The 23,440-nt window shown below is 44.8% G+C and overlaps 1 protein-coding gene across 1 annotated transcript in view; it reads right to left on the bottom strand.

Moving 5' to 3' along the window:
* The window catches only part of LOC140722388 (uncharacterized), a 59,094-nt gene that overhangs the window by 23,509 nt on the left and 12,145 nt on the right, over positions 1 to 23,440 (bottom strand). The window contains exons 7-13 of the mRNA XM_073037139.1: positions 16,538 to 16,813; positions 13,257 to 13,517; positions 10,867 to 11,142; positions 10,080 to 10,191; positions 9,618 to 9,682; positions 9,156 to 9,220; positions 6,998 to 7,039 (exon numbers count right to left, since the gene is read on the bottom strand). Coding sequence (XP_072893240.1) covers positions 6,998 to 7,039; positions 9,156 to 9,220; positions 9,618 to 9,682; positions 10,080 to 10,191; positions 10,867 to 11,142; positions 13,257 to 13,517; positions 16,538 to 16,813 — 1,097 coding nt within the window. The remainder of the gene's footprint in view (positions 1 to 6,997; positions 7,040 to 9,155; positions 9,221 to 9,617; positions 9,683 to 10,079; positions 10,192 to 10,866; positions 11,143 to 13,256; positions 13,518 to 16,537; positions 16,814 to 23,440) is intronic.

The following is a 23,440-nucleotide window of genomic DNA, read 5'->3' as shown; positions in this document are numbered from 1 at the left end:
AACTCACACTTCTCCGGGTTGAACTCCATCTGCCACTTCTCAGCTCACTTCTGCATCCTATCAATGTCTCTCTGAAACCTTCGACAATCCTCTACACTATCCACAACACCACCAACCAGTCTGTCCTCTGCAAACTTGCCAACCCACCCCTTTACCCTCACATCCAGATCCTTAATAAAAATCACGAGAAGTAGAGTCCCACAACCGATCCTTGTGGGACACCACTAGTCACAACCCTCCAATCCGAATGTACTCCCTCCACCAGGACCCTCTGCCTTCTGCAGTCAAGCCAATTCTGAATCCACATGGCCAAACTTCTCTGGATCCCATGCCTTCTGACTTTCTGAGTAAGCCTACCGTGTGGAACCTTGTCAGATGCCTTACTAAAATCCTTGTAGATCACATCCACTGCACTACCTTCATCTATATGCCTGGTCACCTCCTCAAAGAACACTATCAGGCTTGTTAGGCACGATCTGCCCTTCACAAATCCATGATGACTGCCCCTGATCGGACCATGATTCTCTAAATGTCCATCGATCCTATCTCTAAGAGTCTTTTTCAACAGTATTCCCACCACAGACGTAAGGCTCACAAGTATATAATTACGCGGACAAACCCTACTACCTTTTTGAACAAGGGGACAACAGTCGCCTTTCTCCAAACCTCTGGTACCATTCCCGTGGACAAAGAGGACATAAAAATCCTAGCCAGAGGATCTGCAATCTATTCCCTCGCCTCGTGAAGCAGCCTGGGGATTATTCCGTCAGGCCCCGTGGACTTTTCGTCCTAATGTATTTTAACAACTCCAACACCTCTTCTCCCTTAATATCAACATGCTCCAGATCATCAACCTCACTCATATTGTCCTCATCGTCACCTAGTTCCCTCTCATTGGTGAATACCGAAGGGAAGTATTCATTGAGGACCTCGCTCACTTCCAAAGCCTCCAGGCACATTTTTTCCACTTTTATCTCTGATCGGTCATCCCTTCATTCCTATCATCGTTTTGTTCTTCACATAAATGAAGAATGCCTTGGGTTTTCCTTTACCCTTCACACCAAAGCCTTCCCATGCCCCCTTCTTGCTCTCCTCAGCCCCTTCTTGAGCTATTTTCTTGCTACCCTATATTCCTCAATAGACCCTTCTGATCCTTGCTTCCTAAACCTCATGTATGCTGCCTTCTTTCACTTGACTAGATTTTCCGCCTCACTCTCACCCATGGGTCCTACATCCAACCATTCTTTATCTTTCTCACTGGGACAAATTTATTCCTTATATCCTGCAAGAGATCCCTAAACATGGGTTGAGAGTGTGTTGAGAATAGATTGGGTGAGGTGTCAATAGGCTGTGTACTACGGCCGACAGTCCTAATGGAGAAACAAGCTGTTACTTACATGGATCTGTAAAACTGCCTGTATGTTTTTCACCATGAACTGGCCTGTGGGGGTGGGGAAGTAATGGACGGAGGAGGAACTGTTTTGTTTTTAGAGTATTCCTGTTTCAATGGAACTGCTGAAGAACTGTGACGAAGTAATTACCACAGTTTCCTATTTTCTCTTATCTATTATCAGCAGACTATGCAGTGTCAGACACTGCTAAAGAGCAAACAAATGCTTGTGCAAGTTCCCTTCCTCCACGTAATGGCCGATGTGTGCACAGTGTACAGAATGCAGGTGTGTGTGTGTGTGTGTGTGTGTGTGTGTGTGTGTGTGTGTGTGTGTGTGTGTGTGTGTGTGTGTGTGTGTGTGTGTGTGTGTGTGTGTGTGTGTGTGTGTGTGTGTGTGTGTGTGTGTGTGTGTGTTTATGTCTTTGGCGTAAACGCTCATGGGAAACTTGCTGGGGGATGGGTTGAGTGGACTATAGTTTAATATTTACTCCATTCCCATGGAACTGGTTTAATGCTTGAGAGTGGGTTGAGAGGGTCTTGGATGCGGTGTGAGTATTCTACTTAGTACAAGCTCTAGCGATGATGGAAAAAGAAGCTATTATTTACATCGATGTGTAAAACTGTCTGTATTTTGTTCACCATGATCTGGGGGGTGGGGGAGTGATCGATGGAGGAGGAACTGTATTGTTTTGACTGAATTTCTGGTTCAATTAGAACTGCTGAAGAACTGTGACGAAGTAATTACCACAGTTTCCTATTTTCTCTTATCTATTATCAGCAGACTATGCAGTGTCAGACACTGCTAAAGAGCAAACAAATGCTTGTGCAAGTTCCCTTCCTCCACGTAATGGCCCATGTGTGCACAGTCTATAGAATGGAGGTGTGTGTGTGTGTGTGTGTGTGTGTGTGTGTGTGTGTGTGTGTGTGTGTGTGTGTGTGTGTGTGTGGTGGGGGAATATACATCCGTACATGGGAAACAAGCCGAGTTGCAGGAAACCTGCTGGGTGATGAGTGTGTGGCCTATGTTTTAACATTTAGTACAGCCCTGTGGAACTGATTCAATACTTGAGAGTGTGTTGAGAATGACTTTGGTGAGTTGTCAATTCTCTATGTACTACAGCCGACAGTCCTGATGGAGTAACAAGCTATTACTTACATGGATCTGTAAACCTGTCTGTATGTTCTTCGCCATGAACTGGCCTGTGGGGGCGGGGGGGAGGGGGGGGGGAGTGGTAGAATGCTCGATGGAGGGAGAACTGGGTTGTTTTGACAGTATGTGTGGTTCAATTGAACTGCTGATGAACTATGAGGAAGTAATTACCACAGTTTCCTATTTCTCTCTTGTCTGTTGTTATCAGACTGTGTAGTGTTAGACCCTGCTGCAGAGCAAACGAATGCAATTGCAACGTGCAAGTTCCCTTCCTCCACCACCTGCACGTCATGGCCGATGTGTGCAGAGTCTGCAAAATGCAGCACAGTTACTCGTCAGGACAATTCCATGGGAAACTCCGGAACACCACTCCCACCACTACCAACTACCCCACCCCCCACCCTAACAACCGTCCTCACCCTGAGGGCGAAGGTCAGCAAGGTAAAAGAGGAACAAGACGATTAAAGACTACTTTTGTCCCCAAGATTCCCCGCCACTCGGAAATCAGTCTGAGTTGCCTGCGTCGCGGTGCGGGTCCGATTCTCGGAATGTCCTGCCTGAGACAACTTTGGTACAGCTTTCCCAGACAGCGTATGACAGTTTAAGGAGAGAGCCCAACATAAACCGCTCAGTGAGGGGTTTGTTGAGGGAGGGGTGATAAATTCCTGCCTTGCCAACAACACCCAGACCCATCCCTTAAAATACAAACAATCCGCACCACACTTTGATGTAAACATTCCTCTGGGAATTGTTTTCCTGTGACCATTTCTCGCTGAGATATGTCTCAGAGCAGAGAATAAGCTCGCTGTGTAATCTATCAACACACAATGATATTAGAAAACTCAGCCCACCTCCCTTACCCCCAGAGCCCGAGAAACTCACACCGTGCTGCTAACCATCTCTGCCCCCCACTCAGCCATCTAAATGATAACAACTGGAGCTAGGTGCCTGGATCAAATTTAAAATCAGCACCAAATCCATCAGCACTGACATATGGCCTTCAATCTGTTGTTTTGTGGCGCAGATACAGATGATTGTTTGATGATGAATTTCAAAAAATTACAAAAATAGTGCTCCTCATTTTCACCTGTTGGGAGATGGGTCTGTTCAATCCTGCAAATACTTGGCCTCCACATCCGCCTGTGACAAAAGATTACCCGGTTTTATCAATCTCTGTTTAAAGAAATTCCTCATCTTCCTTTTAAAAGTACGCCCCTCAACCCTGAGGCTGTGTTCTCTGGTCTCAGAGTCTCCCACCACAGGAAACATCCTCTCAACACCCACTCTATCAATTCCTTTCACCGTTCGATCGGTTTCATTGAGGCCACCCCTCAGGCCCAGAGCCATTGAAAGCTCTTCATGTGACATGCCATTCAATTCTGGAATAATTTCTGTGAACCTCCTTGAGCCCTTCTTCAGTTTCAGCACATTGTTGGTCAGTTCAGGGGTTTAAACCTGCTTACAATGCTGCAAGTGAGGCCTCACCCGTGCGTTATAAAGTTACCGAATCACATCCTTGCTTTTACATTCTAGTTCTCATGAAATGAATGCTAACACCTTCCTCATCAAACACTAAACCTGCAAGTCAACCTTTAATGAGTCTTCCCCGAGGACTCCCAAGTCCCTTTGCAACCCTGTTTTTATTGTATTTTCTGTCCATCTGAATCTGGTGAACACTTTCATTTCATCTCCCAAATAGCATGTGGATATAATTCCCAAAACTGCATCACATCTGCCATTTTTGTCCTTTCTCCCAATCTAAGTCCTTCCTTAGCCACTCTGCTTCATTTCCCTCCACCTGTCTTCAAATTGTCTGCAGCTCTACAACAAAGCCATCAATACCATCACCCCGATCATTGACAATACGGTGAAAATGATAGCTCCCGAGAGAGACCCCTGTGGAACACCGCTTGTCACCGGCAGCCACATGATGGTCTAATCTCACATGACGGTCTGCGTGGGCTACGTGCCTGTTCCTATTCACGACTATTTCGTTTTTCTTCCAGCCACGTTGAGCTGTGCGAAACAAAGAGGGTCGAGCGAGCAAGTTTGAACCCAAGTTCAACAACGAAAATTATTTCACTGGGTTACAGTGAAACATCGACACGAGGGAGACTGATGGGAGAACCACATGAAGCGATCAAACTATGGGATCAATCAGCATTCAGCAAATAAGAAGCGACGTCACATTTCGGCGTATAGGAACATTGGAAAAGGGGGCTGAATCAGTGTCTCGGATGGATAAACATTCACTGTGCCAATTCACGCAGCAATCAGCAGACAACTCAAGGTTTCAGCACCGTTCTCTATTTTATTGCATTTATTATTCAGCCATGGAGCGCGGAGTCGTCACTTCGGGCCTTTCAGCGACCGATGACAAACCCGATTAACAGAAGAGATTTACAAGGATGTTGCCTGGATTGGGGAAAATGCCTTATGGGAATAGGTTCCGTGAAATTTGCTTTTTATCCTTGGAGCGACGGAGAGTGAGGGTTGACCTGACAGAGGTGTGTAAGATAATGAGAGGCATTGATCGTGCAAAAGCAAGAGTCTTTTCCCCAGGTCTGAAATGGCGAACACGATGGGCACAGGTTTATTGTGTTAGGAAGTAGGTACAAGGAGATGCCAGGAGTACGTTTCTCACACAGAAAGTGATGGGTGCGTGGCGAGCGAAGGTCGATACAAAGGGACTTTCAAGAGACTCTGAGATTGGTACGTAGAGCTCAGAACCATAGAGGGCTAAGCGGTAGGGTAATTATTGGCACTTTCTGCAGTAGGTGACGTGTTGGGCAGAACGTTGCGGGCTGAAGGACCTGTAATGTTCTGTAGATTTCTATGTGCTATGTTCTGACGCTTACCTCATCACAGGACAACTTACAATGACCAATTAACCTTCCCGGACTTTGGATCATCAGATCTACAGATTTATTACAGATGACGCCGGACCTGATCTCCGAGCTCTGCTATGCTAACGCACCTGAGTTGAATAGGTTTAAGATATTTTGCTATATAGATCACACATTGCAGCACCTACACAACTGACCACGTGGTGAGAATAGAGTACGGACGGGATAGGGATTCGACCAGCGGTCACTTTATGGAAATGCCCAGTCTGGGTTGGCGCGAGAGAACTAAGCTGCTGTGATGGAAACGAGACAAAATCCTCTCTGATGTCTTTGTCGTGAGGCTGGGAAACGCGGAAGAGGTTTAATAGAGACCTGGAGAACGATTATAAAGAAAAAAAAAAAGCCATATTGAACTGGATTTATCCTCGATGATTGTCCTTTCTCTGTTGCAAATCACGTTCCAACCATCGGTTTCCGTTCACCAGTGACGTCAGCTGCGGAAACAATTCACAATTTATGTTGACTACGTCAGCAACCCGAAAGTGCGTCTGCTGGTGAGGGCAAATACGAGTGATGATTTCAGAATCTGTGTCTGACATTGTGACAATGCAACCGCAATTAATATTTCCCTATATCGCTATCGATCCAGGAAAATTGTCCCTTTCAATATCAATATATCGCTGTGCGACGCCGCCTGACTCCAGTCTTGCACCGTTACTTGTCTCTAAACTTCTAATCTCAGGGTGACTATGACATGCGCACAACCATGACCCTGCACGGCCCATTGGCTTGAAATTAGTGAATACCTTTCCTTTACAAGTGACACTATGTGTCGGCAGCCCCAGATTCGGTTCACATACCTGTTCAGATCACTGTAAACAGATTGATACTCCAGGATAAGTCCCTGTTAACGCGAGGAGATCAGCAGGATTAGCAAAAAATATGATCAAAAACATTTTTGTAACAGAGGAGAATTAGCAGAACATTCAAAAGATCCTGCGCATTCTTAGCAATTCGCGTCTGAAAGAAACACGGAGCAGCAAGGCCATGATGAAAGGAGGATCAGAGGCAGAGTTATAGGTCTTCCCATGGTTCATCTTTCAATGAGGTCACCCTGTCATTCTACAAAACTGCAGTCCGCAGAGGACTCAGTCATTAAATTATCCTCAAGCTAACAGGCGTATTAGCTCCTGTCATTTGCTTCCCTTTCTTCAAGAAGAGCGGAGTGATGTTTACAAATTTCCATTCCTCCGAAACAATCCTATAATGGTATGAGTACTAATTCCTCTACTACCACTTCAGCTGCCTATTTCAGACCCCTGACGTGCAGTTACTCTCATCCATTCACCCCAGGTTATTTATCCACCTTCCAGATTGCCTAGCATTTTCTGTTTATTATAGTGGCTGCAACCACTTCCCTGTCCTGGCACTGTCATACTGATGGTGGCCTCAACAGTGAAGGCGAACACGTGATACTTAATGAGTTCCTCCGCCATTTCTGCCTCCCCCCGTTACTGAAACTTCGACATTCTCGCTGTCCAGAGTCTCACTTCAGGTTCTGAAGTGGAAACAATTACTTCCAAAAGGGATTGACGCAAATGATTCCCTTACCGTGTAAGTGGAGTTTTCATCCTGTGCATTGTTCCTTGCACCCTGGAAAGAGAAGATTACGTGTTATTTTTGAGACGTTTATTCAAGTTCACAGCAATTGTATTCTGACTCTCCGCCTATAAACCCCGGGAGTATCAATGTATCACATTAGTTAGTGCTTGGGGCAATATTGCCTCGTTCACCGTTCGATGCACCGCGTGTTTCTGATTCGGTGTGAGTGCAATATATATTGTCTCTGACATCAGGAATGTTTCTGAATGTCATGAAACCATTCGGCAACATTCAGTCACACAGGAGCATGATGAATATTACCTGAGGAGTGATTCGCTTTCAGACCCATTCCTCTTGAGACATAAGTCTGAATCAGAACGTGTAGGTGGCGGACTCGCGGCCTCAGGATGTTTACCGTAAGCTGTTGTTTCTCTTCAACGCTCACAGAGACCGCTCTTGACCACAGACAGAAATGTGCAAACCTGACCATGGATTGTGTGTGTGTGTGTGTGTGTGTGTGTGTGTGTGTGTGTGTGTGTGTGTGTGTGTGTGTGTGTGTGTGTGTGAGAGTGTGTGTGTGTGTGTGTGTGTGTGTGTGTGTGTGTGTGTGTGTGTGTGAGAGTGTGTGTGTGTGTGTGTGTGTGTGTGTGTGTGTGTGTGTGTGTCTGTGTGTGTGTGTGTGTGTGTGTGTGTGTGTGTGTGTGTGTGTGTGTGTGTGTGTGTGTGTGTGTGTGTGAGAGTGTGTGTGTGTGTGTGTGTGTGTGTGTGTGTGTGTGTGTGTGTGTGTGTGTGTCTGTGTGTGTGTGTGTGTGTGTGGAGTTACTCACATTGATCGGACATTTTAAAAGACTCTTTCATGAAATAAATTACAGCAAGGGTAAGATATGATTTTGCATCACTCAGGAGTTATGGATTCTGGGAAATTCTGGGGAAATTCTGCAGGTACTGGAAGCTCACACACAAAATGCCGAAGGGACTCAGAGTGTCCGGCAGCATTAATGGAATTCATTAATCCGTTCACGTTTTGTGCAGAGACACTTGTACTGGGCTGGGAAGAAGGCAGGAAGACGCCTGGACAAAATGGTGGCCAGGGGAATGAGGACTGGCTGGGAGGTGAGGCCTGATGAGTGGGAAAGGGAGAAAGGCTGAAGGAAAAGTAAAACGTAGAAACATAGAAAACTTACAGCACAATACAGGCCCTTCCTCCAACAAAGTTGTGCTGAACATAACCCTACTTTAGAAATTACTAGGCTTAACTATATCCCTCTATTTTACTCAGCTCCATGTACCTATCCAACAGCCTCTTAAAAGACCCTATCGTATCCGCCTCCACCTCCGTTGCCGGCAGCCCATTCCACGCACTCACCACTCTTTGAGTAAAAAGACTTACCCCTGACATCTCCTCTGTACCTACTCCCCAGCACCTTAAACCTGTTTCCCCTCGTGCTTGCCCTGTGAAAAAGCCTCTGACCATCCACACGATCAATGCCTGTCAACATCTTGTACGCCTCTATCAGCTCTCCTTTCATCCTCCTGCTCTCCAAGGAGAAAAGGCCGAGTTCACTCGAACCATTCCCATAAGGCATGCTCCCCAATCCAGGCAACATCCTTGTAAATTTCCTCTGCACACCTTCTATGGCTTCCACGTCCTTCCTGTAGTGAGGTGACCAGAACTGAGCACAGTACTCCAAGTGTCCTTACCAGGGTCCTAAAGAGCTGCAACATTACCTCTCGGCTCCTAAACTGAATCCCACGATCGATGAAGGTCAATGTACCATACGCATTCTTAACCACAGTGATCCAATTGCAGAATCGAGTGTACCACGGGGGAAGGGGAAGAAGGAGGGTCACCGGAGGGAGTTGATGGACAGGTGAGGAGAAGAGGTAAGAGGCCGGAGTGGAAAATAGAAGAAGAGAGAAGTGAACAGAAATACTGGTGGGATCAGGTCGATGTTCATGCCATCAGGTTTGGGTCTACTTTGCGGAATATAATGTGTTGTTTCTCCATTAACGGAAAATAAGATCCGGGATCGATCATCCAGGATCGTGTTAAATGCCCAATCTGTGCCGCAGGGCCCGATGGACGCTACCCATCACATTACTGATGTTCTTATCTTCTCTTTGCAGAGAAATGACTGAGATCACGGACATAATGCAAACATCCAACCTGTTCATCCATTTGGACATTTTCATAATATTCCGATGAGTTTACAGTCTTTGTATCGAAGTTGCCTGAGGAAACAAAACAGATATGGCACAAGGGTGCAGAGCTTCAGGAGGCTTTGTTGAACACAGCAGACGTCAAACCGGCCCAGAAGAAAAAGCCATTGATAGCATGAGCTCCCTTCCCACCAACCGCCGGAACCAGTAATTGAGGGCCGATATTGATCAATATGAAGAGAATTTAAGTTGCATGAACTACCATCCCATTACTTCGCTGATATTGTAATCTTCAGCAGAAGTTTTCAACTAAAATAATTGGAAACCCAACGGCAAATGTCGCATCATCCGTGACCATTCACTCGGATGAAACCTCCAGCTTCAGTGGACTATGAGCTCCCAAATTAAAATCAAATGTTAAGATTCCCCTGGACTCAGTATTAGAACAGTTGAAACGGAGTTCACTCACTTTTCCTTCCGGGATTCCTGCTCTTGCCATATTTAGATTTCGGTGGATATTTGATGCTGAATAAACTGAAACAAAGGACAAGAAAATAATTCGTCAGGAACTTATTTTCCTGCGCTGATGCACCGAATGAGAATGGCCCCTATAATTCCATTCGATTCTCTCCAGATATCCCTTAATAACGTTTTGTTTATCGGATGCCCTGTACCAGTCCAGCTCGATAGCATCGACAGATGGGTTAAGTAGACAAAAATGCTTTGGCCTTTTTGACAGATAATGCTGTTCACACACATATTGCTGAACGCAAACCTCTTTCAGACAAATTTCGGACAGACAACTTCGCCGTGAAGGCGGAATGCTGATTCTGTCCACAGATGGACCCTGATCTCAGCTAAGGTCGTTTCTGCCGAAATTCACATTCAATCATTAAAGGTAGGAACGGAATTCGTAGAGATATGCGTTTACCCGCTAGCTTTTCTTGCGAACAGCCATCCACTGAATCCTCCAACCAGGCCCATGATCAGTAAACCAAATATAATGCCCACGATCGCGCCAGCCCGGAAGGTACAGTTTTCATCTGTTTTTGGTGATGACACAGAAAACAAGCATATATTTTACATGGCGAAAACTCAACTTTATTAAGAAATGATCATTGATCCAGGCTCCGGAAACTTCTGGTCGCTGGTCTCGATATTGAATAAATTTAAATCAATTATTATTTTGTTCTGGTAGGCCATTTAGAAGGAGGAGTGAAGGTAGGGCGTGAGGAGAGCGTGAGAAGGAAATGGTTTGGATCTTTGATCATCGGGTTTACATGAACGAATGAGAGACACATTCACTCACCTTGTGCGCTAACTACACCTTGTAAGATAACTGGTCCTGTTGATTACGCCGTTATTAACCGGACATGTATAACTCCCAACGTCAACCGAGCTCACTGACACAAGGGTGAGTTCCTGCCCTGTCTGCAGGAGATTGTTCCCGTTGTACCATGCATATATACCCCAGGGGACTGACAGAGCAAAGCAAGCTAATGTCAGGTTTGACACAATATTGGACACAACTGGACGCTCCGGTTCAATTCTGAACTTCTCTGATCCATTTATAAAATTAAAAAAAAGTGTTGATTAGAGTAAAATCCTGGTGGATCCGGGATATTATGACCTTCTGTCTTCATTGAAAAGATGAGAGCAAATGTTGTTAAGTGTAATATCTGATACAAATGAACGCGGTTGACTAACTGTGTACTTACAGTAAACTTGCACGTTGGTCTCTCCAGCGCCACTGCTGAATGAGTTGCTGGCGATGCACTTGTACGTCCCTGCGTCGTTTCTGTTAGCTCTGATTATAGTCAGTTTCGCCTTGTCGGGAGATGTGAATATTCTGCCGTTTTCCTGAATGGGTTGGCTATCCTTGAACCATGTCCGTGTCTGAACAGTGCCCGACGCGTGACAGCTGAGTGCGATGGTATCGGGGTCTTCCAGGGGGGTGGGATCACTGGACACCACAGTAACCCCAGTCACTGTCTCTGTAAATACAATTTAAATGCAAATAGATTTACGCGGGGTTTTATCTACATCACGAACATAACATTTGGATGCTGCCAACTCAATATCGCCGGCATTCCCAGTTCTTATCCCTATGTGGTTCGATATCTCGTCGGTATCCAGCTTGAACTAAACGCCGGCACTGAGTTTAAAGTTTTACTGCTGTTACACAAGGGGACGGTGAGCAACCTATTCCCGTTTCAGATGGTCCTCAATGCTTGGACTTTCCCGCAGTGAGAATATACATTATCCATCAAAGCAGACTAAAACAGAACTGCACTTGGCTACAGTTTAATTGTCCCGTGGACCATGTGAAATAAAAAAAAACCCGTGCCCCCTGCTGTTGAAACCAAAAGTAGAGTGACTTTTTATTTAATATGTGGCTAAGGAGTTGGCGGAGGAGGGAGGGCATAGGAATTATGATCATGGGTTCCTCCCGGGAAGTTGCGACCTGCAGAGAAGGGACGGGTTGCTCCTGAACTCGGGAGGGATAAACATTCCTGTGGGAAGGCTTCTTGTTGCTGCTCGATTGGTTCCTAAGTGGAGTTGCATTTGGAAGGGAACCAGATGGACAGAAGGATCCGTGGAGATCTGGCGGAGCCAGATTTCGGCAAGACGTCGGCTCCTCCGGATTGGCTGTTGTGCAACGAGCCGAAATTGATCAGAGAACTTATGGGAAAAAGAATGTTGGGGTCAGTGATCATAATATGATCGACTTCATCCTGAAATGTGAGAAGGAGAAGCTGAAGAGTCAGTGTTACAGTGGGTTAAAAGGAGTTAGAGAAGCACTGGAGAGGGGTTGGCCAGATTTAATTGAAAAATAACACTGGCGGGGGATGACGGCAGAGGAGGAAGAAATATTCTAAAGGAGAGCTGACATAACCGTGGCGAAGAAGAGAAGTCAAAGCCAACATGAAGGTCAAAAAAAGGGTATATAATGGAACAATCATTAATGGGAAGACAGATGATTGGGAGGTTGAATAAAATAACAAATGGCAACTAAAAAGTCGTTTAGAAGGTAGAGGTGAATGCGAACGCACTCCAGCCAATAATATTAATGAAGATCGGCAAAGTATCTCAACGTACATCAAGTGTGAATCGAGAAGCAAGAGTGGATATCGGGCCGTTCAAAAACGATAGTGGATAGGTAGTACTGGGGAACAAGGAACTGGCGGACAAACTGCAACAGCCCTCACCGTGGGACACACTGATGATATGTTGGATGTTTCAGGTATCAGTGGTTATGCAATGTCAGCATTCATTGCAAGGGTACTAGAATATAAAAGGAAGGATGTAATGCTGAAACTTGATAAAGCACCGGTGAGGCCTCACTTGGAGTATTGTGATGCACTTTAGGACCCTTGTCGTTGAGAGAGAATGTGATTAAACTGAAGGGGTTTCCAAGGAAGTTCGCCAAAATGATCCCAGGATTGAACGGCTTTACGGGAGAAGAGGGTTTGATGGCTCTGGGCCTCTACCCACTGGGGTTCAGAAGAATGTGGGGAGACCTCATGGAAACCTATCGAACTGTAAAAGGCCTTGTTGGAGTGGATATGGAAAAGATGATTCTCATGGCGGCAAAGTCTAATCCCTGAAGGCACAACCTGTGCATAGAGTGGTATCCTTTCAGAAACCAAGGCGAAAGTGAATCTATTTCGACAGAGCGTGATGAATCTGCGAATTATGTTCCACAGGCAGCTGTAGAGGGCGTATCGTTATGTACGTTTAAAGCCGAGGATGATAGATTTTCGATTGGTCAGGCCGTGAGGAATATGCGGAAACGGCTGTGATTGGGACTGAGAGGAATATTGGATCAGCCATGATGAAATGGCGGAGCGGACTCCATTGGCCAAATGGTCTAAATCTCCTTCCAATGCTTACGTCCTTCTGGTCTTAACTGCAGCAAGTAAACATTTGTAATTTAATCAAAACAATTACAATTTTCATCTTCATCAATACTCTTATTCATCAATATGCAACGTTGTGGATTGATATTATTAGTATTTGTTCAGGCATTTAGTTGGATTACACGGGCCAGTCTGCACCAACACCATTAATTATAGGACCTTAACAAAGGGAGGAACGGACTACCTACCGAACACAATGATTTGCGTGGTTGAGGCATTGATCCTTTTTGTAACCCTGTTATAGGCCTCACAAGTATACTTTCCCGTGTCTCTCACAGAGATGCTGTCGAGGATGACCTCCTGCCCACTGTGTAGGTGGGCACCATTCAGTTGCCAATTCAATTCAGCATCTGGGCGGGACTCTGTGAAACATGTTAACCTTATGGTGCTTCCGGCAATGTAAAAAGACGAGTGCGGTTGAATGATGATGGATGGACGATCCGGTCCGTCTAAAAGAAACGGACAAAAGGGGTTGCAACAAATCACACAGGAGCTACAACAGAGTTCCTCAGCTGAAGAGGAAGAACAGCCCACCAGCAGAGAAATCGATCCTACACACCGGAGAATGCATTCGTCTGGAAGCCACGCGCGGGAAAGAGGAGAGTCGGGACACAGTGTCAGATTATCCACGTTTTACGAAACTATGAATTGCACAGTTACCTCATATCCCAAAACCCGTCTCTTTCTCCAATCTGGATACAATGCGCGCCAGTCATAAGCGTATCGTTCCGTAAAACTTCCCCAGGTGTGTGTTTTGTGGAAGAGAGTTCAGAAACACGTTCCAGACAAAACACAAAGCGTCGCTCTGCGGGGATAGGTAAGGCAACTTGGAGTGTAGATGCAATAACTCATGTAATCAGGGTTCGGGCCGTATGTCATGTGGGCCCACACTATACTGTCAAGTCACTGACCACGTGTGCAATTATAGGGACACTCCAGTTTACAGCGTGTTATGGTAGGACCCGTTTTCAGTTCCAATATTCTAGGTTTAGTCTCTATCTGTGATGACCGCTGGTTGTGACACCACTGCACATTGTGATTTTCATCCAGATCTAACAGCTGTAACTTCCGTCTTCCACATGTGCACTGAAGCAATGCATCCCCACCTCGTCGTAGCTACGGACATTTGCCAGAAGGGTTGTGGGGCTGATAAGGGCTGTGGGCCTTTTACACTCTGAACTTCCCCTGTCCCTTCCGGTGAACGGAATTATTATCAAACTCCCTAAACGGCCTTACACTGCGCCAGAGATTCAATGATCCATTTGTCTAAAAAGTAATATCTTTGCCCTCACCGTACCAAGTTTGGATCAGCTTCCGTGGTGTTGTGGAAAAAAAAACAGAAACTAGAATTAGAATTTTAAAGAGATAATTTCAATATGAATGAATAGAACTATTGCGCATCCCAGTTTGGCAAAAGAATAAACCAGGGAAGGCAGTGCACCCGTGGCTGACAAGGAAAATTAGGGATAGTATCAAGTCCAAAGAAGAAACATATAAATTAGCAAAAAAAAGGCGGCACCCTGAGTACCGGGAGAAATTCAGAGACCAGCAGAGGCGGACACAGGGCTTAATTAGGAAAGGGAAAAAAGATTATGAGAGAAGGCTGGAAGGGAACATAAAAACTGACTGTAAAAGCTTTTATAGATACGTGAAAAGAAAAAGATTGGTCCGGACAAATGTAGGTCCCTTACAGTCAGAAACAGGTGAATTGATCATAGGGAACAAAGACATGGCAGACCAATTGAATAACTACTTTGGTTCTGTCTTCACAAAGAGGACATAAATCATCTTCCGGAAATAGTAAGGGACCGAGGGTCAAGTGAGATGGAGGAACTGAGGGAAATACATGTTTGTAGGGAAGTGGTGTTAGGCAAATTGAAGGGATTAAAGGCAGATAAATCCCCAGGGCCAGATGGTCTGCATCCCAGAGTGCTTAAGGAAGTAGCCCAAGATAAAGTGGAAGCATTATTGATAATTTTTCAAAACTCCTGAGATTCTGGATTAGTTCCTGAGGATTGGAGGGTGGCTAATATAACCCCACTTTTTAAAAAAGGAAGGAGAGAGAAACCGGGGAATTATAGACATGTTAGTCTGACATCGGTGGTGGGGAAAATGCTAGAGTCGGTTATCAAAGATGTGATAACAGTACATTTGGAAAGAGGTGAAATCATCGGACCAAGTCAGCATGGATTTGTGAAAGGAAAATCATGTCTGACGAATCTTATAGATTTTTTTGAAGGTGTAACTAGTAGAGTGGATAGGGGTGAGCCAGTGGATGTGGTATATTTAGATTTTCGAAAGGCTTTTGACAAGGTCCCACACAGGAGATTACTTAAAGCACACGGTATTGTGGGTATGGTATTTATGTGGATAGAGAATTCGTTGGCAGACAGGAAGCAAAGAGTGGGAGTAAACGGGACCTTTTCAGAATGGCAGGCAGTGACTAGTGGGGTACCGCAAGGCTCAGTGTTGGGACCCCAGTTGTTTACAATGTATATTAATGATTCAGACGAGGGAATTAAATGCAGCATCTCTAAGTTTGCAGATGACACGAAGCGAGGCAGCGGTGTTAGCTGTGACGGGGGTGCTAAGAGGATGCAGGGTGAACTGGATAGGTTAGGTGATTGGCAAATTCACCGCAGATGCAATTTAATGTGGATAACTGTGAGGTTATCCACTTTGGTTGCAAGAACAGGAAAACAGATTATTATCTGAACGGTGGCCGATTAGGAAAAGGGGAGGTGCAACGAGACCTGGGTGTCATTGTACACCAGTCATTGAAGGTGGGCAATCAGGTACAGCAGGCGGTGAAAAAGGCAAATGGTTTGTCGGAATTCATAGCAAAAGGATTTGAGTACAGGAGCAGGGAAGTTCTACTGCAGTTTTACAAGGCCTTGGTGAGACCGCACCTAGAATATTGTGTGCAGTTTTGGTCCCCTCATCTGAGGAAAGACATTCTTGCCATAGAGGGAGTACAGAGAAGGTTCACCAGTTTGATTCCTGGGATGGCAGGACTTTCATATGAAGAAAGACTGGATCGACTAGGCTTATACTCACTGGAATTTAGAAGATTGAGGGGGGATCTTATTGAAACGTATAAAATTCTAAAGGGATCGGACAGGCTAGATGCAGGAAGATTGTTTCCGATGTTGGGGAAGTCCAGAACTAGGGGTCATAGTTTAAGGATAAAGGGGAAGTAGCTGAAGTACTGATTTGAACCGACATACTAGTAGTTTAACAGCCGCCGTAATGTGACTCGGTTTTGAACTTCAAAATTTTAATTTTAATTCCCCAGCGTCCGAGATAGACCTGGATCTGTCTCCTAATTAACTGTTCAGTTGTCCCAGTGTTAGTCGATAGTGTTTAATACCTCAGGAAACGATCACTAATGTATTCACACACTCCCGAACCCCGTATCTTGCAGGAACTGTGATATTATATGTAACTACCGGAGACTCGGGACACTTACAGTTGACACGAAGAGAAAACGGAGAGCTTGTGATTTCGTTAATCACGTTGCTTGCTCTACAGGTGAATCTTCCGTCTGTCCGTAGCACTCCAGAAATAGTGAGTGTGCTGTTATCTTCATTCAGAACAATCCTGCCCCGAGGAATTATCTTGTTATTCTTCTCAAGCCACAGGTAAGAGACATCCGTGCCTGTTGCGGAGCAAGTTAGTCTGACGGTGTCGCTGTACTCAATCAGTCTGGTGGCATTAGATGTAACAATGACATTGGAAACAGGTTCTGTTAAAACAGAGGGGATTGATTAGTGCACGGCACAAGAATAGAATCTGCAGGTTTATGAATTCCGTTACGAATCACAAAATGAAATCAAACATTTATTATTCCATGATAAGTAAACATTAAGAAGTTATTCAACTTGATGGACATGAGGTTTTGAGATGGACGTTACAGGGTTCGGGGAAAATTGCGAAGGTTGGAGGTTGGCTAACTGTGTTCCATTCATCGCGACCAGTGGGAAGTACAAGCCGACACGGTACAGGAACCGTGGTGTACAAAGGCCGTTGTAAACAGAGTCAAGAAGAAAAAAAAGAGGTCAGAAAAGGTTCAAAAACAGGGCAATGATAGAGATCTAGAAACTGTAAGGTAAGCAGGAAAGAGCTTAAGAATAAATTAGGAGCGCCAGAAGTGACCATGAGAAGGCCTTGCCAGACAGGATTAAGGAAAACCCCAAGGCATTCTACAAGTATGTGAAGAGCAAGAGGATAAGACGTGGGAGAATGGGACCAATCAAGTGAGACAGTGCAAAAGGGTGTATGGGACCGGAAGAGGTACTTAATGAAAACTTTGCTCCCGTATTCACTACGGTTAAAGATCTTGGCGATTGTAAGGATGACCTGCAGCGGACTGAAAACCCTTTGCCGATAGATATTAGGCAATAGGACGTATTGGAGGTTTTAGAAATCATTAAGTTGGATAAGTCACCTGGACCGGAAGGGATGCATCCCAGGAAACGGTGGGAGGCGAGGAGGAGATTGCTGAACCTCTAGCGGTGATGTTTGCATCATCAATGAGGACGGGAGAGGTTCCGGAGGATTGGGGAGTTGCTGATGTTGCTCTCGTATTCAAGAAAGGGAGTAGGGATAGCCCAAGGAAATTATAGACCAGTGAGTCTTATCAGCTTGATTGAATTTTTTGAGAATGTGACGAAACACATTGATGAAGGTAGAGCCGTAGATGTAGAATGTATGGATTTTTGAGCAGGGTATTTGATAAGGTAGCCCATGTAAAACTTATATAGAAAGTAAGAAGGCATGGGATCCAAGGTGACATAGCTTTGTGGATACAGAACTGGCTACCCACAGAAGGCAAAAAGTGTTGGTAGGCGGGTCATATTGTGCATAGAGGCCGGTGACCAGTGGCGTGCCCTAGGGATCTGTTCTCGGACCCGTACTCTTCGCGATTTTTATAAATGAACTGGATGAGGAATTAGATGGTTGGGATTGTAAATTTGTTGATGACAGAAAGATTGCGATGTTGTGGATACTATGGAAGACTGTCAAAGTTTACACCAGGACATTGATTGGATGCAAAGCTGGGCTGAGATGTGGCAGATGGAGTTCAACCCAGATAAGTGTGTGGTGTTCAACTTCGGCACTGCCTTGTGGGCCGAATGGCCTTTATTGTGCTGTAGGTTTTCAATGTTTCAATATCTGATAAATCCTTTGGATAGTTCTTTCCCGTAGGCAACGGGGGGAGAGATGTTGGTTGGACAGTGGAGTTTCTCTACAGGGACTTCAGTAAGGCCTTTAACAAGTTTTCATATACAAACAACTGCATCCAGATTTAGGGGGAAGCCACACATATTTAGAGGGAGAGATTTAAAATTGATAAATACCTGTAATGAGCTGGCTGAGGAAGTGGTCGAGGAGGACACAGTTGCTACATTTAGGACAGACATGGATAAACAATAAGACTGAGTAGTTTCGGGTGTTATTGGCGGAGAGGAGTAGCTGAGACCAGCATGGAGTTGCATTGGTGGACATGTACCCGAGCTGGGCTGAAGACATTGGTTCCTTGCTGTTTTAATATATGAGGCAATGCTACTTCAAAAGCTCACATTTGAAAAAAAAATAAAGCCGAGATAATTTAAAAATAAATGGATCCGGTGAAGAAGGAATTAGGAATTAATTCACTTCAGGCAAGGGTCACCTGACAATGTGAAAGGTGATGGGAAATCACTGGTAAGCTCAGAGGAGAATTACTGACAACAGTATGTTATGAATGATGAACAGACCTGATGGACAATGGGGGTACAGAGTTAACCATTCCCCCCCCCCCCCGAGAAACCCGAACTATTACTGTTGCTATGCTGACCATGAGAAAGAGACGAAAAACAGGCAAGGACATTCGCTACAGATAAGACAGGGGCTAGAGACTGTTGACTGCTACTGTATTATGACTTCTGCAAGGGTTATTTATCTTCTACTATTTTGACCATAAAAATTCTTCAGTGGACTGAAGGAGTGGCCTAATTTGATGGACACAGTCATTCAGGAGTGATGGATAGCTGAGTCCCCGTTAGTTGGGATATAAAGACAGATCTGGAGAGACACCCTCCAGACACGCCAGTGGACACTGATTGATTGTTGGGAACCCACAGAAAGGTGGGGGCTTCGGAGATCGAACCAGGAGATCGGTCAGTAAAGCTCACAGGGTAAAAGCAGGCCAGTGGGGACTTGTGTGTGTGTCCACTCATGTCAGAGTGATGAGTTCACCACAGAAGAACGGTCTGGCTGACGACCAGAGTGGTTATAACTGAATGACCACAAAGATACGACGGATTAAGGAAGCAAAAGAAGTTTTGCCTGACTGCAGCTGTTACATCTCGCTCGCTCGCTGTCTCTCTCTCTCGCTCTCCAACGATTACAATACAACAACCATAACTACATCAACACTCATGAACTGAACTGAAATTTATACTTTTCTATGACAATTTATTTACCCCTCGACATCGATAGAGCTTGTTTATTATTGATTATTATTATTCCTACACTATTAGGTTTATTACTGCTAACTTGTTTTATATGTACATTTGCATTATTGATACGGTTTTGCTTATTTTTATTAATAAACACCTTTAACTATAGTAACACCAGACTCCAACGGATTCTTCTTTCTCTGCTGGTTAGACACCCAGTTACGGGGTACGTGACAAATTGGGGGCTCGTCCGGGATTTTATACCTTATAAAGGGGCCAGTGAATCGGGATAAAAGTCCCTTATCTGATCTGGTTGTGAGATTAACCAGACGGGAACCCAGCAGAGATGGACATTGTCAAATTTTTAAAAGACCCGACTGCGGGGGCATTAGATGTTGCCAGGAAGGCTGAATTGGTGAATGTTGCGAAACGATTAGATCACCCAGAGGTGAAATCGTCGATGACAAAGGTGGATATACAGAGAGAAATAGTAATGCATTATGTATCCAAGGGTGTGTTCACACCAGATGTATTGGACCTGTTCCCTGAGAGGAAATCAGCCGAGGGGGAGGTTCAGTTAGAGATCGGAAAAATTAAGGTTGGCTGAGGAAAAGGAGAAGAGGCAGCATGAACTTCGGATAAGGCAGATGGAAGCAGAGAGAGAAGCTGCACGGCGAAGAGAGGAAGAAAGGAGCAGAGAGGAGGAAGAAAAGAAAGAAGAAAGGAGGAGAGAGCTGGAAGAAAGGAAAGCTGAAAGGAGGAGAGAGGAGGAAGAAAGGAGGAGAGACGAGGAAGAAAGGAAAGCTGAAAGGAGGAAAGTGGAAGCTGAAAGGCAGATGGAGGAAAGGGAGAAAGACAGGCAGCATGCGCTGGAAATAGAGAGGTTAAAGGTACAGCAGGGAAGAGACCGGGCGGCAGACCCAGATGAGGGGTTCAAGATTGGTCGGGAGATCCAGTTGGTACCTCCATTCGAGGAGATGGATTCCGATAAGCTCTTCCTCCATTTTGAGAAAGTGGCTGTGAATCAGAACTGGCCTGGGAGAGAATGGGCTGTTCTGGGACAGAGCGTACTTAGGGGGAAGGCTCAGCAAGGGTATTCGGCATTGTCCATGGATGAGTCTAGGAATTATGAGGAAGTAAAAAGGGCTGTACTGAAGAGTTACGAGTTGGTGCCAGAGGCATACCGGCTGAAGTTCCGGAACTTGAGAAAGCCGTGGAACCACACGTATTTAGAGTTTGCCCGTGAGATGCAAATATATTGTGAGCGTTGGTGCGCTCAGAAGGGGTTGTTGGAGATTATGATAAACTGTTACAGTTAGTACTGGTGGATCAATTTAAAAGTTTTATCCCTGAGAGTATGAAGACGTACTTGGATGAGAAGGAGACAGAGAGTTTGTCTGCGACTGCCAAGTTAGCAAACAAGTATACTTTAACCCACAAGTCAAAGATGTCTTCAAATGAGAGTTACCAGACATGCAGTAGGGACGGTAGAGAAAGCCCACCGGCTAAGGCAGAGAATAAGCCGGGAGCTGGTGGAAAAGGTAAGGAGGAGGAAAAGCAGGCTGGCAGAAAGGTTCCTAGATTTACGGGTTATAATTGTGGGAAAGCTGGTCATATCGCATCTAAGTGCTTTGCTCCGGAGGAGGAGACAGGGAAAGGGAAAGCAGCGATCCCGACTGGTTGCATTGATTCGGTCAGCAGATCGATGAGGAAAGCAAAGGTAGATAGAGCACAAGAGGGGCGTGAGAAGTTTATCTCGGAAGGGCCGGTGTCTGTGAAGGAAGGAGAAACCCCAGTTCCCGTGCGGATCTGGAGAGATTCTGGGGATGTGTATTCAGCAGTGAAATTAACAAGTAAGCCAGTGAGTGCTGAGGACCCGCCCATAGATTCCAAGATTTATCCCGCATGCGCAATAACTCGCAGCATGTCTAGAAAGGCGGCTGAGACAGGAGCCAGTTGAAATGAGTCCAGTTTTGATTTGGCGGAGGCGTTTTTACCGACCCTGTACCAAGAGGGGTTAGAGGGTGGTAAAACGGAGGATAGTGGATCTAAGGAGAGTAAAGGAGAGGAGTTAGATTTACCCTTAGTCAGGAGGGAATTTATAGAGGCACAGAGTAAAGATGAGAAACAGATATGGCAGTTAGAAGGTCCAGGGTTGGAAAAGGATGATCTGTCTGGCTTGACAGAGCAGTTTGCAGTTGAAGAATTTAAATGTGTTCCCGATAATGATGAAAGGGCTGACCTAGATGAAAAGGATGCCGCTACCTTGAGGGAGTCTGCTGGGTTAGCAGACCAGGTTGTTTTAACCCGCAAGGTGGAGTTTACTCCGAAGGGCAGTTCCCCAGAGAGTAACTGGGAAGATCAGGGGAACTTAGAATTTGAAAAAGGGACTGGTATTGAAAGCCTGGAAGAGGTAGATGTCCCGTTTGCGTGTGTCCATGGTGTGAAGAGTGTGGATGCACAGGGTACTGAACCTAGTATTGAAACTCAGGAAAAGTATGAGGTATCTGATTTAGTTGAAAAGGAATGCAGTCCTTTTGGGTCAGATGGACTTGGTTCAGTGAAGAAAGGGTTAACCTTGGTACCAGTGGAAAGTGAGAATTCTCAGTTGTTTGTGTTGGAAGGTGTGTTAAAAGTTAATGATGAGATGAAAGCTGGTGATGTGAATATTATTGAAGGAGAAGGGAAAGGTGTTGTTCCTAAATTGAATAAAGAAAATTTAAAGTCTGAATTGGTTTTAGAAGGATTGACAAAAGGGAAGGGACCGTTAACTGAACAATGGCTTGTTAACAATGTGCCTGTGAATCAATTACGGTTTGTTTGGAAATTTAAGGGTAAACAACTTGATGTTATTCAAGTATGTGATTTGGAGAGGCAGAACGTGAACTGTTGTATTGACCAAGAGGGATCATCTGCAGCTGTTAAACAGAAAACAAATAGAATGAAAGACCCTGAAGATAAAATTAATGACTTGCTTAAAATTAACGTATTGTGTGGAAGTTCAGCAAATGGGCTTTGTTTGGTAAACATTTGTGATAAGATAGCTCCTGTGAAAGGAGTCTGTGAAGGCCTATTCCACACTGGTGAGCGAGCTAACCACGTGAGAGTTAAGTGGAAAAGGGACAAAGGTTGACCAAATGCTACTTTGAATAACAGGATCTGGTTTTGAGGGAATTTGACAAAGCATGTGAAAGATAAAAAATACACCATGAAAGATTGACTGTTTGAATGTTAAGTTTAACAGTAAAATAGAGATTAGTATTTGCACAAACTTTTATAATGCACCACAGTATAATCACACATGTATTGGTTCACATTTTGTAATATACACCTAAGCTAAGAACACAACCCCTTTAGTATTTTTTTTGGCTAACATGAAAAATAAAAATAGGAGATTACTAAGTTGGAGTCTGTTGTTACAGGAATTTTATATTAAAATACAACATGTGAAGGGGAGTGATAATGTTATTGTTGTTGTTTATCGAGATGTTAATTTGAACGTGTATCTGTATTGTTCTTGTAGTTAAGACAACTTCTGTATTTTTGTTAAACTCTGTAATTCAGTCATGTGCTTTATTAGTTAATTTTCCCCTGGCGAAAATTCCCAGAAGGATGGGGGTGTTATGAGTGATGAACAGACCTGATGGCCAATGGGGTACAGAGTTGACCACCCCCCCCCGAGAAACACGAACTATTACTGTTGCTATGCTGACCATGAGAAAGAGACGAAAAACAGGCAAGAACATTTGCTACAGATAAGAGAGGGGAGAGAGACTGTTGATTTACTGTATTATGACTTCTGCAAGGGTTTTTTATCTTCTACTATTTTGCCCATAAAAAATCCTCAGTGGATTGAAGGAGTGGCCTTATTTGATGGACAGAGTCATTCAGGAGTGATGGATAGCTGAGTCCCCGTTAGTCGGGATAAA

The sequence above is a fragment of the Hemitrygon akajei genome, unplaced genomic scaffold, assembly GCF_048418815.1.
Source record: "Hemitrygon akajei unplaced genomic scaffold, sHemAka1.3 Scf000076, whole genome shotgun sequence".
Classification (NCBI taxonomy): domain Eukaryota; kingdom Metazoa; phylum Chordata; class Chondrichthyes; order Myliobatiformes; family Dasyatidae; genus Hemitrygon; species Hemitrygon akajei.
Note: the sequence above shows the minus strand (reverse complement) of the source record. Positions and strands in the feature narration are given on the sequence as shown.